Here is an 18,286-nt window from a genome sequence, read left to right as displayed (position 1 = left end):
TACTACGGTACTATACAGTGCAACATGCTGCAGCACCCACACAACCATAGGCTGCATCAGGGCATGCTGGGAGTTGTAGTTTTGGTTCGGGTCAGCTGTACAACCATAGGCTGCATCAGGGCATACTGGGTGTTGTAGTTATCTACTAACTAAATGCAACTTCCAGCATTTTCTGACACAATGCAGCACATAAACTGGAGAAGCAGAACCCCCCCTTCCCTCAGTAACACAGCGCTGTTCAGTGTTTTCCAATCAAAAGACTCCATATAGAAGTCCCTAAGAAGACTGAAAAATAGTGATTAAAATATTTTAAGAAGTGCGTATATATGTGAATAAGCCCCTTTCCTAATAAAAGTTCCGATAATAAATGGTTCCGATAAAAACCTACAGATCACGGCACATAAGATTACCCTCATACACCCCTGCATATGGAAAAATAGGAGTTATAGGGGTCAGATGGGGGGGGGGGGGGGGACTTGCCTCGGGTGTAAAAGTTGCTAGCTACAGCTCTCCCTCCGCTAATAGCCTGGCATGCTGCGATCACTGTGGCCGCTATTAAACCATTAGATCACCGCTGTCTAAATTGACAGCAGTGTCTAATGGGGATCTTATATCCATCCCTGGTGGTCTAGTGGGGTGGATCATGCTATTTTGGTTGAAATTACAAGTAGTTTTTTTTATTTTTATTTCCACACCCCTGAAGACTCATTGCCAAAGAGAGTAGTAATGTTCTTTTAACTATATAAATAGCAAAAAGGTCAAAAATGAAAGTGTGGGCCCCTTAAAAAATGATGATGAAGAAATTATAGACGGGGATCAGGAAAAAGCAAATATAATAAACAAATTCTTCTCCACTGTATTGACCGAGGAAATGAAATGCCAGGTGAAATACAGTGGGATAAGGTAAACTTCCCAGTACAGGTCACCTGTCTAACCCAGGAAGAAGTACAGTGCCACCTACAAAAAATCAAAACAGACAAATCACCAGGTCCAGATGGCATTCACCCCCAAGTTCTAAAGGAATTAAGTAATGTTATAGACAGACCCCTATTTTTAATATTCCGGGACTCTATAGTAACAGGGACTGTTCCCCAGGACTGGCACATAGCAAATGTGGTGCCAATATTTAAAAAGGGAAAAAAAAAAGGTGACCCCGGGAATTATACACCTGTTAGTTTAACCTCTGTTGTATGTAAATTGTTTGAGGGTTTTCTAAGAGATGCTATTTTGGAATATCTTGATAAAAATAAATGTATGACTCCGTATCAGCATGGCTTTATGAGGGATCGGTCGTGTCATACTAACCTGATCATCTTTTATGAGGAGGTGAGCTCCAGACTGGACCAGGGGGAATCTCTGGATGTTGTATATCTGGATTTTTCCAAAGCATTTGATACGGCTCCACATAAAAGGTTGGTGCATAAAATGAGAAGAATTGGGCTGGGGGAGAATGTGTGTAAATGGGTAAGTAACTGGCTCAGTGATAGGAAACAGAGGCATCCCTGATGCCTGATGAAGCCGCACCTTCGGTGAAACGTGTTGCTTTGTTTTAGTAAAGCTACCTTCGTACCTACCTGATGTCTGCTCCTGGTCAGCACTGCTGAATCCCACCATTTTCAGAAGTCTCCTCCTGCTATTGTCCTATTCAAATGGGAAGGTTGCAGACTGGATCTACCTCTCACTCACTCTGACCAATGTTGTGTGTGAGCTTACACAACCGCACTTTGTAAGGGCATTTTCCATTACATGTGTGGACCCTAAACTTGCGGTATTACGCTATGGAGCGCTCTCTCTTCTCTCCCATGATCTATTTATACCCAGGACTGTATCTATAACAAGGGGGCATCCTCTACGTTTAGAGGAAAGAAGGTTTCTACACCAGCACAGACGGGGGTTCTTTACTGTAAGAGCAGTGAGACTGTGGAATTCTCTCCCGGAGGAGGTGGTCATGGTGAACTCTGTAAAATAGTTCAAAAAGGGGCTGGATGCATTTTTGGAGAATAATAACATCACTGGTTATGTATACTAGATTTATAGGGACAGAACGTTGATCCAGGGATTTATTCTGATGCCATATTTGGAGTCGGGAAGGAATTTTTACCTCTAGTATGAGTTTTTTTTTTTTTGCCTTCCTCTGGATCAACTCAGTAGGGACTGAGTAGGGATATAGGTTGAACTTGATGGACTCTGGTCTTTTTTCAACCTCATGAACTATGTTACTATGTAACTCCTGGCATACACACACACACATAACAGGGACTACAACTCCTGGCATACAGACACAAACACACATAACAGGGACTACAACTCCTGGCATACACACACAGAACAGGGACTACAACTCCTGGCATACACACACATAACAGGGACTACAACTCCTGGCATACACACACACATAACAGGTACTACAACTCCTGGCATACACACACACATAACAGGGACTACAACTCCTAGCATGCATACATACACACATAACAGGGACTACAACTCCTGGCATACACACATAACAGGGACTACAACTCCTGGCATACACACATAACAGGGACTACAACTCCTGGCATACAGACACACACACATAACAGGGACTACAACTCCTGGCATACACACACACATAACAGGGACTACAACTCCTAGCATGCATACATACACACATAACAGGGACTACAACTCCTGGCATACACACATAACAGGGACTACAACTCCTGGCATACAGACACACACACATAACAGGGACTACAACTCCTGTCATACACACACACATAACAGGGACTACAACTCCTGTCATACACACACACATAACAGGGACTACAACTCCTGTCATACACACATAACAGGGACTACAACTCCTGGCATACACACACACAACAGGGACCACAACTCTTGGCATACACACACATAACAGGGACCACAACTCTTGGCATACACACACATAACAGGGACCACAACTCCTGGCATACACACACATAACAGGGACCACAACTCCTGGCATACACACATAACAGGGACTACAACTCCTGGCATACATACACACGCACACACACACATAACAGGGACTACAACTCCTGGCATACAGACACACACACATAACAGGGACTACAACTCCTGGCATACACACACACACACACACACACACACACACATAACAGGGACCACAACTCCTGGCATACACACACATAACAGGGACCACAACTCCTGGCATACACACATAACAGGGACTACAACTCCTGGCATACACACACACACACATAACAGGGACCACAACTCCTGGCATACACACACACATAACAGGGACTACAACTCCTGGCATACACACACACATAACAGGGACTACAACTCCTGGCATACACACACATATCAGGGACCACAACTCCTGGCATACACACAAACACACACACATAACAGGGACCATAACTCCTGGCATACACACACATAACAGGGACCACAACTCCTGGCATACACACACACATAACAGGGACTAAAACTCCTGGCATACACACACACACATAACAGGGACTAAAACTCCTGGCATACACACACACACAAACACACACACACACATAACAGGGACTACAACTCCTGGCATACACACACACACAACAGGGACTACAACTCCTGGCATACACACACACAACAGGGACTACAACTCCTGGCATACACACACACACACACACACACACACAACAGGGACTACAACTCCTGGCATACACACACAACAGGGACTACAACTCCTGGCATACACACACATAACAGGGACTACAACTCCTGGCATACACACATAACAGGGACTACAACCTCCTGGCATACATACACATAACAGGGACTACAACCTCCTGGCATACACACACATAACAGGGACCACAACTCCTGGCATACACACACACACACACACACGCACACACACATAACAGGGACCATAACTCCTGGCATACACACATAACAGGGACTACAACTCGTGGCATACACACACATAACAGGGACCACAACTCCTGGCATACACACACATAACAGGGACTACAACTCCTGGCATACACACACACACACAACAGGGACTACAACTCCTGGCATACACACACACACACACACATAACAGGGACCACAACTCCTGGCATACACACACATAACAGGGACCACAACTCCTGGCATACACACACACATAACAGGGACTACAACTCCTGGCATACACACACACAAACACACACACACACACGCGCACACACACACACATAACAGGGACTACAACTCCTGGCATACACACACATAACAGGGACCAGAACTCCTGGCACACACACACACATAACAGGGTCTACAACTCCTGGCATACACACACATAACGGGGACCACAACTCCTGGCATACACAATCATAACAGGGACCACAACTCCTGGCATACACACAAACATACACACACGCACACACACATAACAGGGACCATAACTCCTGGCATACACACATAACAGGGACTACAACTCCTGGCATACACACACATAACAGGGACCACAACTCCTGGCATACACACACACACATAACAGGGACTAAAACTCCTGGCATACACACACACACACACACACACATAACAGGGACCACAACTCCTGGCATACACACACACACACACACACACACACACGCACACACACATAACAGGGACAAAAACTCCTGGCATACACACACACACACACACACAACAGGGACTACAACTCCTGGCATACACACACAACAGGGACTACAACTCCTGGCATACACACACACACACACTCAACAGGGACTACAACTCCTGGCATACACACACACATAACAGGGACTACAACCTCCTGGCATACACACACACACACACACACACATAACAGGGACTACAACCTCCTGGCATACACACACACACACACACACACAACAGGGACTACAACTCCTGGCATACATACACACACACACACATAACAGGGACCACAACTCCTGGCATACACACACACATAACAGGGACTAAAACTCCTGGCATACACACACATAACAGGGACCAGAACTCCTGGCATACACACACACACATAACAGGGACTAAAACTCCTGGCATACACACACACAAACACACACACACACATAACAGGGACTACAACTCCTGGCATACACACACACACAACAGGGACTACAACTCCTGGCATACACACACAACAGGGACTACAACTCCTGGCATACACACACACAAACAGGGACTACAACTCCTGGCATACACACACAACAGGGACTACAACTCCTGGCATACACACACATAACAGGGACTACAACTCCTGGCATACACACATAACAGGGACTACAACCTCCTGGCATACATACACATAACAGGGACTACAACCTCCTGGCATACACACACATAACAGGGACCACAACTCCTGGCATACACGCACACACGCACACACACATAACAGGGACCATAACTCCTGGCATACACACATAACAGGGACTACAACTCCTGGCATACACACACATAACAGGGACCACAACTCCTGGCATACACACACATAACAGGGACTACAACTCCTGGCATACACACACACACAACAGGGACTACAACTCCTGGCATACACACACACATAACAGGGACCACAACTCCTGGCATACACACACATAACAGGGACCACAACTCCTGGCATACACACACACATAACAGGGACTACAACTCCTGGCATACACACACACAAACACACACACACACACACGCATAACAGGGACTACAACTCCTGGCATACACACACATAACAGGGACCAGAACTCCTGGCACACACACACACACATAACAGGGTCTACAACTCCTGGCATATACACACATAACGGGGACCACAACTCCTGGCATACACAATCATAACAGGGACCACAACTCCTGGCATACACACAAACATACACACACGCACACACACGCACACACACATAACAGGGACCATAACTCCTGGCATACACACATAACAGGGACTACAACTCCTGGCATACACACACATAACAGGGACCACAACTCCTGGCATACACACACACACATAACAGGGACTAAAACTCCTGGCATACACACACACACACACACATAACAGGGACCACAACTCCTGGCATACACACACACACACACACGCACACACACATAACGGACTAAAACTCCTGGCATACACACACACACACACACACAACAGGGACTACAACTCCTGGCATACACACACACACAACAGGGACTACAACTCCTGGCATACACACACACACACTCAACAGGGACTACAACTCCTGGCATACACACACACACACACACACACATAACAGGGACTACAACCTCCTGGCATACACACACACACACAACAGGGACTACAACTCCTGGCATACACACACACATAACAGGGACCACAACTCCTGGCATACACACACACATAACAGGGACTACAACTCCTGGCATACACACACACAAACACACACACACATAACAGGGACTACAACTCCTGGCATACACACACAAAACAGGGACCACAACTCCTGGCATACACACAAACACACATGCACACACACATAACAGGGACTACAGCCTCCTGGCATACACACACAGAACAGGGACCACAACTCCTGGCATGCACACGCGCACACACACACATAACAGGGACCACAACTCCTGGCATACACACACTCACATAACAGGGACTACAACTCCTGGCATACACACATAACAGGGACTACAACTCCTGGCATACACACACACACACACACACACACACAACAGGGACTACAACTCCTGGCATACACACACATAACAGGGACTACAACCTCCTGGCATACACACACATAAGAGGGACTACAACTCCTGGCATACACACACATAACAGGGACTACAACCTCCTGGCATACACACACACACATAACAGGGACTACAACTCCTGGCATTCACACACACACATAACAGGGACTACAACCTCCTGGCATTCACACACACACATAACAGGGACTACAACCTCCTGGCATACACACACACATAACAGGGACTACAACTCCTGGCATATACCCACACACACACATAACAGGGACTACAATTCCTGGCATACACACAACAGGGACTACAACTCCTGGCATACACACACATATAACAGGGACTACAACCTCCTGGCATACACACACACACACACACACACACACACATAACAGGGACTACAACCTCCTGGCATACACACACACACACACACACACATAACAGGGACTACAACTCCTGGCATACATACACACACACACACACACACACACATAACAGGGACCACAACTCCTTGCATACACACACACATAACAGGGACTACATCTCCTGGCATACACACACACACACACACACACAAACACACACACATAACAGGGACTACAACTCCTGGCATACACACAAACACACATGCACACACACATAACAGGGACTACAACCTCCTGGCATACACACACAGAACAGGGACTACAACTCCTGGCATACACACACATAACAGGGACCACAACTCCTGGCATGCACACGCGCGCACACACACACACACACATAACAGGGACCACAACTCCTGGCATACACACATAACAGGGACTACAACTCCTGGCATACACACACGTAACAGGGACCACAACTCCTGGCATATACACACACACACACACACATAACAGGGACTACAACTCCTGGCATACACACACACACACAACAGGGACTACAACTCCCCCCCCCCCCCCCCCCCCCCCCCCAACCAAACACACACAGAAATAATCTCCAGTCCGGGATCTATTCCACAGCCCGTGCACATTAAACACAGACAGAGCTCAGGCAGCGGAGATGAGGAGCACTGTTTTGGCTTCTTTCTCCCTGTGCAGACCTGCATCCTCCGAGGGGAGGGGAGATGAGGGAGCTGTGCTCCTCCTCTCTCCCCCTGCTCTGGCTTTTCTCTCCCTGTGCAGACCTGCGTCCTCCCGAGCTCAGCCCAGCCCGAGCTCAGGGAGGGGAGATGAGGGAGGGGGCGTGTACCTCCGCTCTCCCCTTTCTCTGCCCTCCCCCAGCTCTAGCTTCGGAAATCTTTGGAGAGCTGGGGGAGGAGCAGACGCAGTCTGCATGGGAGCGCAAGTTTGCCCCTCACACCGGCTCTGTAGTGAGTGTGCAGGTGCGGACGGAAGACTGTGATTGATCAGGGGCGTTTGCACAGCCCAGCGAATCGCAGCTGTGCAAACGAAGATGCCATGAATATGTAAACTGTGGGAGTGACCCACAGGAGGCTAGGGGGGCCAGCAGAGAGTGGGGAGGATGATTACAAGGGTGACGTTTCCTTACCAAAATGGCTGCAGCAAGCAGAATGAATAGGGGACGAAATTCATCATTGAGAAACCCAGGCTATACTTCCGGATTTCGGAAACTCGAGGATGCGTGCATATTACTGAGTGGAGGTAATTAACAATGTTAAATAATTTTGGATTATCTTTTAAATGGCCCCAAAAACTTTTGCTCCGGAGTACTCCTTTAACCCCTTAAGGACTCAGCCCATTTTGGCCTTAAGGACTCATTTTTACGTTTTCATTTTTTCCTCCTCGCCTTCTAAAAATCATAACTCTTTTATATTTTCATCCACAGACTAGTATGAGGGCTTGTTTTTTGCGCGACCAGTTGTCCTTTGTAATGACATCACTCATATCATTAAATGTATGGCGCAACCAAAAAACACTATTTTTGTGGGGAAATTAAAACGAAAAATGCAATTTTGCTAATTTTGGAAGGTTTCGTTTTCACGCCGTACAATTTATGGTAAAAATGACGTGTGTTCTTTATTCTGAGGGTCAATACGATTAAAATGATACCCATTATTACATACTTTTATATTATTGTTGCGCTTTAAAAAAATCACAAACTTTTTAACCAAATTAGTCCCTTTATTTTGATGACCTCTAACTTTTTTATTTTTCCGTATAAGCAGTATGGGGGCGGTATGGGGGCTCATTTTTTGCGCCATGATCTGTACTTTTTTTTTATACCACATTTGCATATAAAAAACTTTTAATTAATTTTTTATAATTTTTTTTAAATAAAATGTATTAAAAAAGTAGGAATTTTGGATTTTTTTTTTTTCGTTCACGCCGTTCACCGTACGGGATCATTAACATTTTATTTTAATAGTTCGGACATTTACGCACGCGGCGATACCAAATATGTCTATAAAAAAATTTTTTTACGCTTTTTGGGGGTAAAATAGGAAAAAACGGACGTTTTACTTTTTTATTGGGGGAGGGGATTTTTTTAAATTTTTTTTTTACACTTGAATAGTCCCCATAGGGGACTATTCATACCAATACCATGATTGCTAATACTGATCTGTTCTATGTATAGGACATAGAACAGATCAGTGTTATCGGTCATGTCATCTGCTCTGGTCTGCTCCATCTCAGACCAGAGCAGAAGACGCCGGGAGCCGGACGGAGGAAGGAGAGGGGACCTCCGTGCGGCGTTATGAATGATCGGATCCCCGCAGCAGCGCTGCGGGCGATCTGATCATTCATTCAAATCGCGCACTGCCGCAAATGCCGGGATCTGTATTGATCCCGGCACCTGAGGGGTTAATGGCGGACGCCCGCGAGATGCGATCAGCAGCCGGGATCAGCCGCGCATGACACGGGCATCGCTCCGATACCCGTGGTTATGCACAGGACGTAAATGTACGTCCTGGTGCGTTAAGTACCACCTCACCAGGACGTACTTTTACATCCTGCGTCCTTAAGGGGTTAAAGAACATTTTGGGGTCAGATTTACTCTCTTTGGCAATGAGTCTTTCTGTCTCTATTTTTGCGGATTTTATCAGTTTTTTACATATTTTAAATTTTTCTCTATAGCTTTTTAATGCTTCTTCCCTGCCGTCCTGCTTTAGTTGTTTAAATGCTTTATTTTTGTTATTTATTGCCCCCTTAACATTTTTTTTCATCCATATTGGTTTTCTTTTATTTCTGACCCTTTTATTCCCATAAGGTATATACATCTTACAGTGAGAATTTAAGATATTTTTAAAACTCTCCCATTTAGTGTCAGTATTCCTGTTTATGAGGACATTATCCCGGTTTATATTGTTAAGGGCTTCTCTGAGTTGATCGGACTTTGCCTTCGTAAAGTTCATTGTTTTTGTGGCCCCTCGAGAGATTCCCTTATTGAAGAACAAGCTATAATGTATTATATTATGATCACTATTTCCTAGGTGTCCTTCTACTTGCACATTAGTTACTCTGTCAGGTAGTAAATGGTACCGATAAAAACTTCAGAACACGGCACAAAAATGAGCCCTCATACCGGCACGCGGAAAAATAAAAAAGTTATAGGGGTTAGAAGATGAGAATTTTTAACATATACATTTTCCTGCATGTAGTTATGATTTTTTTCCGAAGTACGACAATATCCAACCTATATAAGTAGGGTATCATTTTAACCGTATGGACCTACAGAATAAAGATAAGGTGTCATTTTTACCGAAAAATGTACTACGTAGAAACGGAAGCCCCCAAAAGTTACAAAATGACATTTTGTCTTCAATTTTGTCGCACAATGAATTTTGTTTCCGTTTCGCCGTGGATTTTTGGGTAAAATGACTGATGTCACTGCAAAGTAGAATTGGTGGCACAAAAAATAAGCTATCATATGGAATTTTATGTGCAAAATTGAAAGCGTTATACATTTTTTCCTCATCACCTTCTAAAAATCATATGTAAAACCGGAAAAACCCTGTGTCCTTAAGGGGTTAACAAGACCTCTGCACAGGTTTTTATAAATCTCCCCCTATGTGTTTATAATTTTGACCTGATTTTGTTCCACTGCATGAGTTTTTTTTTTTTTTTTTTTTATTCCAACCAAAATAGAGGTAGGTCGGTTGCCACCAACTACTCTAGTTTTTCTACATATTTCTTCATGTTTTAACTTTGTATTCAGTTGCATTCGTCTTAACTTTTCTTCTCAGGTTTCATATACATCGTCGAAAAATAAAGCAGAGACAGATCACAGACTGACAGATATTAGGAGCCCTCCTGCATCTGAGGACAACTGGGGGTGGGAAGATGCCTTTCAACCAGTTTCCCAAAAAAAAGAGCAAACACAGTCCCCCTTTTTGCCACCAGAGGGCACAAGGTTAGCCAGTGACTACAACTGGGGCACATCAGAAGCAGGTGAAAAACATGCAGCCTTCTTCTCTGTTGTGGCTGAGAAAACCAGCCAGGTAAGAAACATTAAGACAAATGACTAATTCTGTTATTGACTGTCTTACTTTACTCTAAGAAATACAAATACACCAGCTGTATCACAGTGGCTTAGGTGGTTTGATAAATCTAGCACTTCTGTAGACTGTCTAGTCTTAGTTTAAAGCAACAATTTTGCCAGACATTGCCTGGTTTCAACTGCAATATATACTTGGCAGGGAGACACAGTTTACTGTTTGTTTTGGTGCACTGTGCATAATAAGTTTGTAGGTTCTGGCATATTTGGAGCCAGAATTGTGGCACAACAGCTACACTAAACCTGGGATATTCTTTCAAGTGATTGGTTGTCAGATGGTCTTTGTATGATCCCTATCATTAACTTAAAAGACAAAAAATGTATTTCTTTAACAGCTATATGATATGATGGCCACATTTTTGATTCCTGCCTTATTTAGTACAGCTGTACACATGTAATTATGGGTCCTACTACTATAACAGCTTATGGACATGTATTGCTAGCTAATGTGAATTTACATTTTATGCAATATTCTAGAATTTAGGTATGTATGCAATAAATAATGGCTATTTTTCAACAGAAACAATATAGTAATCCCAGTTCAGAAGGAGGTGGTGACTGGGGCGGAGATGACAACTGGGAGTCTGTGGAAGCAGAGCAGGGTAAGTTACCAGAAGACTATAGAAGATGTAATCTAAACAAGAAAGATAGACACCAGCTATAGTATTACATGAACATGCAAGTTGTTTGTATGACAGGCCTAAGCAAAGCAGAGATTGCTAGGAAGAAGAGGGAGGAACGCCAACGAGAAATGGAAGCTAAACGTGCTGAGCGGAGAGCAGCCAAGGGACCCCTGAAACTTGGAGTGAGAAAACTGGATTAAAAAGAGTAAAGAAACAGTAAAACCAGAGATGGGGTACGTGATTTATTTTTCATCTTAATTTATGGTTCAGAAATATACAAGGTCCAGCTTGATTTTGTCCTGCTCAACTTCATTATCCCTTTTAACTGGTTGCTGCTTGGTTTTATTTTTGAACAGTGAAAAAATTATTTTAAGATTTTGTGTATTTCCATACGGGGGGGCTGGAAATCTGTCACCTACAAATGACGTTTCAATCTGCTGACATAGTTAGATAGCGGTAAGGGCAAGATGACATATTATGTTCTTAGGGCTTGTTCACACAAGCAGATTTATTTTCAGGTTTCCTGCTGCATATTTAAAAGGGGACGGGCTCTTCACAGCAGATTTCTGCTGTGGAGAGCCCACCCCCTTTCAAATACGCAGCGGGAAACCCGCAAATCCGCTCGTGTGAACGAGCCCTTAGGGTGCGTTCACATGCTAGTAACTAGCAGCGGGTTTCCCGCTGCGAGTTAACGCTACCATTCATTTGAATGGGTACAGTCCTCAAATCTGACACTATTGTGGACTGTTTGTGGACCCATTTAAATCAATGGTAGCGTAACGTAGAAAAATGCATTCTCTGGTTCCTAGTGCTGAGGGCTGGAACACCTCCTTGCTTCCACTCCCATCCCTGTCATGTGCATACAAATTGTGCTCTGGTGCAAGATTTGGAAAAAAAAAGCTTGGTAATGGAAGGGGAGCCTTAGCTTTTAGTCAAGCAGGAGCAAGGAGGCATTCCATTCCATTTCTTTTTTTATTTTTTTTTTTATTTTTTTTTTATGGGAATGGAAAACTCTGACACTTGACACCAGAGAAGTGTTAATTTTTAACGTAAATTTGTTTTCCCTTAGTCCTAACCAGCAGCAAAAGTGGGGTGTTCAATTGTGCACCTACAGGCTCATATGAGGGATTATTTTTTCCGCCACCAATTGTAATTTGTAATGACATCAATCCTTTCACCACCCAGAAAAAAAATATTTGTAGGGTGTCCAATTCAACGCAGTGCACTTTTCAGTAAAAATGACACCATATATTCTGTAGCATCAGGGAGTAGTTAAAGGTACCTTTTAGGCACCGCATGTTGGCTATTAATGCCGGCCCTGAGCTACAAGAATCAGCTGTCGGGAGCCCGCGCCATACCTGCTTAACGGCACATAGACGTGTATACACGTCCATGGTCGTTAAGGGGTTAAATGGAATCTTTCAGCTGCAATTAACATTTCAATCTGCTGACATTGTTGGGACAAGGAGACACGATACCTTTCATGAATCTCTCTGTGCTTCTATACGTTCTAACCAGCAGCAAAAGTGGGGTGTTCTGCCCCTGTGAAGCTGGCAGGACGGTGGAATTTTTAAATCCGCCCAAGTAATTAAACATTTAATTAGCCTCCATATAAGGCCTCCTCCCACAGGCCACATTGGTTAATAACAAGTAAAATAAACTTAAAGCGTACTCGTCAGATCATTCAAAAAAACAAAACTGTTATGTTGCTCAGTATCTCATCCTGATCATGTACATGTAATTTTTTTATGTGTCTATGACCTACATTTCTCTCAGAATTAGCTTCATTTCTGAAATACCTTAATTTTGTCCACCAGAAGCAGGGGGGCGGGTACTCACTCTGATAACCACTCCTCCTCCCCCTCCCTCACCTCAGTCCAGTGCTTCCCAACCAGGGTGCCTCCAGCTGTTGCAAAACTACAGCTCCCAGCATGCCCACACATCATTTGGCTGTGCAGGCATGCTGGGAGTTTTAGTTTTGAAACAGCATGAGGATATGATTGTAGTCCCCCTTTATTACACACACACACGCTTCATATATTTTTACACATTAGATAGACAGTGATATATACACACATGCACATATATCCACACACACATACATGGACACTTACTTTTTTGTCTGCAATGCAATGTTTCTTCCTCTCTCACACAGCAGACATCAGTGAGGGCCTTGCAGCAGTCTTCCTGCCCCTCCCCCTCCCCATGAGTCTGAGTGTGTGCAGCCCCTCCCCCCACCAAAACGTCCAGGACGAAGCAGTGTTCACAGAAGGACTGAATGCATTCGAGAAGGGGGGGGGGGGGGGTGTGACAGTTCTTTGACTAGAAATTTTTCAGTATTTCATACTGAAAAAGCCAATGAAAGCAATTGCAAAACCTATTGGTTTTGCATGCTTTACAATATATCAATAGTTTTTATATGTTACAGTGCCTATTTAAGAACTAAGGGTGGGAAATTTGTGTGCTGCTGTTAGGACTAAGGGAAAACAACTTTACGATAAAAATTAATGCTTCCCTTACGTCCTAACCAGCAGCACAAGTGGGGACTTAGCAAGTAACAACACAAATAGGGAGGGACTACAGGAGAGCGGCACTTAGGATGGATTGCCCAAAGGCCAACTCTTCCGAACGTTTGGCATTAACCCTGTAATGACTGATAAATGTATTATGGGTGCCTCAGGAGGCAGCAGCACAGATTTGTTCCAGAGGAACAGCTTTTCTTTCAGCAAAAGAAGTAGATACTGCTGGGTGGAATGGGCAGTGACAAAGGCAGGAGGAGTTAAAGCCTCTAAACCCTCTCTGAGTAGATGGATTAAAGAGGCAATCCGGGAGGCTTTTGTAGCCCAGGAGTTAAGACCTTTGTTCTTCCCTAAGAAGTAAACAAGAAGGTGTTCGGATCTTCTAAATTCTCCAGTTCTTGAGATGTAAATTCTGAGGATTCTTGAAATGTCCAAAGTATGATCTGCAACTTCCTCGGGAGAGGATGGATTAGGACACAGAACTGGAAGGGATATGGCCTGAGTGATGTTGGAGAAAGTTGGGACCTTAGGAACAAAGGTATACACTTTTTTTTTTCTCCAGGACAGAGTCCTGTTGAGGTATTTGACGAAGACTCAAAAGCCGAAAGGACCTGAAGCTCACCAATCCTCTTGGATGAGGTTATGGCCAATAAGAAGGTGACTTTAAGGAACAAATACCTAAAGTCGACTACCTCTAGAGGTTCAAAATGTGTAGAACATAACCCCTTAAGATCAATAGGCAAATCCCATTTGGGAATAGGTCTGAGAACACTAAGCTTAAGTCTTTCAGCTCCCCTGAGGAATCTTCTGATTAGGTGGATCTTTGTCGCAAGAACCCCTAAAGAAGCAGAGAGTGCTGAAACATGTACCTTTAAAGTGGATGGGCTAAGACCCTTGTCAAGGGTCTGAGGCTACTACCTCTATCGTAGCACACCATTGAAGGAAAATCTGCTTTCTCCTGGAATAAACCTTGTTTGTTGACTCTGCTCTAGAGTGTGCAATGGTTCTTAAGACCTCCGCAGGGTCCTATCAATCTTCAGGCTGTCAGATTGAGTCTCCTCAGATCTAGGCAGGAGCCTGTGTTGTGAGACACAAGGTTCTGCACGGGGGGGCGCAGCCTGAACCTCCATGGAATGGACAGAGCGTTTATCGTCACAGGATTGTCCTCTTTGAAAAGAGAGCAAAACCGGTTCATCTTGATGTTCAGACGAGTTGCCATGAGATCTATCTCTGGCACACCCTACCTTAGAGTTATCCACTATGTTGAGATCCCCCTTAATGTGGACTGCTGAAAGGTGGGTTAGATTGATCTCTGCCCAAGAATTAGTCCGGTATCCTTGAGGAGCACTTGCGACTTCGTGCCACCCTGTCTGTTGATGTAAGACACCATGGTGGTGTTGTCTGACCGAACTCTTATTGCTTTCCCTAGAATAAGGGGTGCGAAGCTAGACAAACTGCTCTCAGCTCTCTCATGTTGGAGGAGAGAAGTCTCTCCTGAGGGGTCCAAGCACCATGTACAGGATTCTCGTCCAGATGGGCTCCCGAGCCCAGAAGGGAGGCGTCCGTATTCAAAGTGATCCAACGAGGTTGACTTAAGGACCTCCCATCTGTCAGATTCGTCCACCATCTGAGAGATGCACGGACCTCGATTGACAGGGTGCACTTTTTGTCCAACCCCTTGGTGTTGTGATTCCAGACAGCCAAGACTTGATCTTAAAGCGGTTGGAGATGCCACAGAGCCTACGGAACTGCCTCTGTAGACGCTGACATATGACCCAACATCTTCATCAGAGTTCTGACTGATACCTTGCGAGGAATCATCAGAAATTCTCTTATGACCTGTTCTCTTTCCGTAGTGAGGGACAAAGTCATCTGAGAGGAGTTGAGAACGAAGCCCAGGAACTTCCTGGAGGTGGAAGGGATGATTTTGGACTTTTCCCAATTTATAATTCAGCCCAAACGCTGGAGAAATTCTAGAGCCAGATGAAGATGAGACTGTAGCACGTCTAGAGTAGCGGCTTTTAGAAGCCAGTCGTCTAGGTAAGGAATGATCTCTAGACCTTTTAGTCTGAGGGCAGAGACCACCAGCGCCACCACCTTTGTAAAGGTGTGGGGAGCGGAAGTAATGCCGAAGGGCAGAACGGAAAACTGGAGATGCCTTACCATACTTTTTATGGTGACAGCAACCCTCAAGAACATCCTGTGTGCAGGAAATATAGGGACATGAAGGTAAGCATCCTTCAAGTCGATGGTAACTATAAGATCTTGAGGGTCCAGGATGCTGATGACTGAGCGAATGGTTTCCATTCTGAATCTTCATAGATCTTCACTTTCTAAACAGCTTCATAAAGAAATGATCATACACCAGTCACCCGATGGTTTCGGCACTAGAAAGATTGGGGAAAACACCCCTGATCCTCTTTGATCGGGGGGAACTTCCTCCACAGCGTGCTTTCCTATGTACGGGAAGACAGAGTCCCCTAGAATAGCCTGCTTTGGAGGAAGTAATTTTGTTAACACAAATTTCCTTGGAGGAGGGGAGATGAAATCTATCTTGTACCATGTCTGAATAACGTCCAGAACCCAAGGATCCTGGATTTCTCGCATCCAGGTTGACAGGTATAAACTTAAACGAGGGGGATCGGTAGATAAATTCTATACCTAACATTCTAGAAGGGAAGGGATAGGGGAAACATTGGTGGCCCTTAGAGGAGAGTCATAGCTCGGCTTTACGGTCTGTGCCACGGCCGCGTCCTCCATCACGTTTCTGATTGGGCTGGCGTCTTTGGTATCTGCCTATATATAAATTCAAATAGGCTCCACCCCCTCAGGAAATTATATATCTGTTGCTGTATTAAAGTTTAGTATGTTTAACAAAATTAGCCTGTGCCCCTTCGTACCTGCTAAATATGCACTAATATTAGAAAAAACTAGTGCAATCCGCGCTAGAGAGAAAAAAACCAGCCAGAACGGAAGTTGTCAGATGACGTACTTCCTGTCCGCGGCCCCGTACTGAGCGAGGGACCGGGCACAGGAAACACTGGGCGGAATCGCCCGAAACATAGAATAAACAACTTCAGTGCCGCCCGAGAGGCAGCCTTAATTAAAAACCATGAGGCAGCCGGAGTCAGAGCCCCTGACACAGGGACCCTGGCCAGAGCAGCAAAAGTGTTAAAAAAAAAAAAAAAGGGGGAAAAATTAACCCAGGCAGGCTCTGGATAAAAATACAGAACCTGCTGTCCGCACAGGGCAGAAAATAAGTAATGTGGCCTGTGGGAGGAGGCCTTACATGGGGGGGGCTAATTAAATGTTTAATTACTTGGGCAGAATTAAAAATTCCACCGTCCTGCCAGCTTCACAGGGGAAGAACACCCCACTTTTGCTGCTGGTTAGAACATATAGAAGCACAGAGAGATTCATGAAAGGTATCATGTCTCCTTGTCCCAACAATGTCAGCAGATTGAAATGTTAATTGCAGCTGAAAGATTACATTTAACCCATTAACGACCATGGACGTGTATACACGTCTATGTGCCGTTAAGCAGGTATGGCGCGGGCTCCCGACAGCTGATTCTTGTAGCTCAGGGCCGGCGTTAATAGCCAACATGCGGCTGGCTATTAGCCCTTTAGATCGCCGCTGACAGTGGTGTCTAAAAGGTACCTTTAACTGCTCCCTGGTGCTACAGAATACATGGTGTCATTTTTATTGAAAAGTGCACTTTTTGGACACCCCACAAATATTTTTTTTCTGGGTGGTGAAAGGATTGATGTCATTACAAAGTACAATTGGTGGCGGAAAAAATAATCCCTCATATGAGTCTGTAGGTGCACAATTGAAAGCGTTATGATTTTTAGAAGGTGATGAGGAAAAAATGAAAGTGGAAA

At 44.7% G+C, this 18,286-nt stretch overlaps 1 protein-coding gene across 1 annotated transcript in view; it reads left to right on the top strand.

The window, feature by feature from the left end:
• SCYL1 (SCY1 like pseudokinase 1) overlaps positions 1–18,286 on the top strand; it is a 74,838-nt gene that overhangs the window by 54,601 nt on the left and 1,951 nt on the right. The window contains exons 16-18 of the mRNA XM_056527075.1: positions 10,949–11,203; positions 11,780–11,861; positions 11,958–12,115. Of these exons, the coding sequence (XP_056383050.1) occupies positions 10,949–11,203; positions 11,780–11,861; positions 11,958–12,082 (462 nt within the window). The 3' untranslated portion in view covers positions 12,083–12,115. The remainder of the gene's footprint in view (positions 1–10,948; positions 11,204–11,779; positions 11,862–11,957; positions 12,116–18,286) is intronic.

This window comes from Hyla sarda, chromosome 6 (assembly GCF_029499605.1).
Source record: "Hyla sarda isolate aHylSar1 chromosome 6, aHylSar1.hap1, whole genome shotgun sequence".
Lineage (NCBI taxonomy): Eukaryota > Metazoa > Chordata > Amphibia > Anura > Hylidae > Hyla > Hyla sarda.
This window is presented reverse-complemented; position numbering and strand designations above follow the sequence as displayed.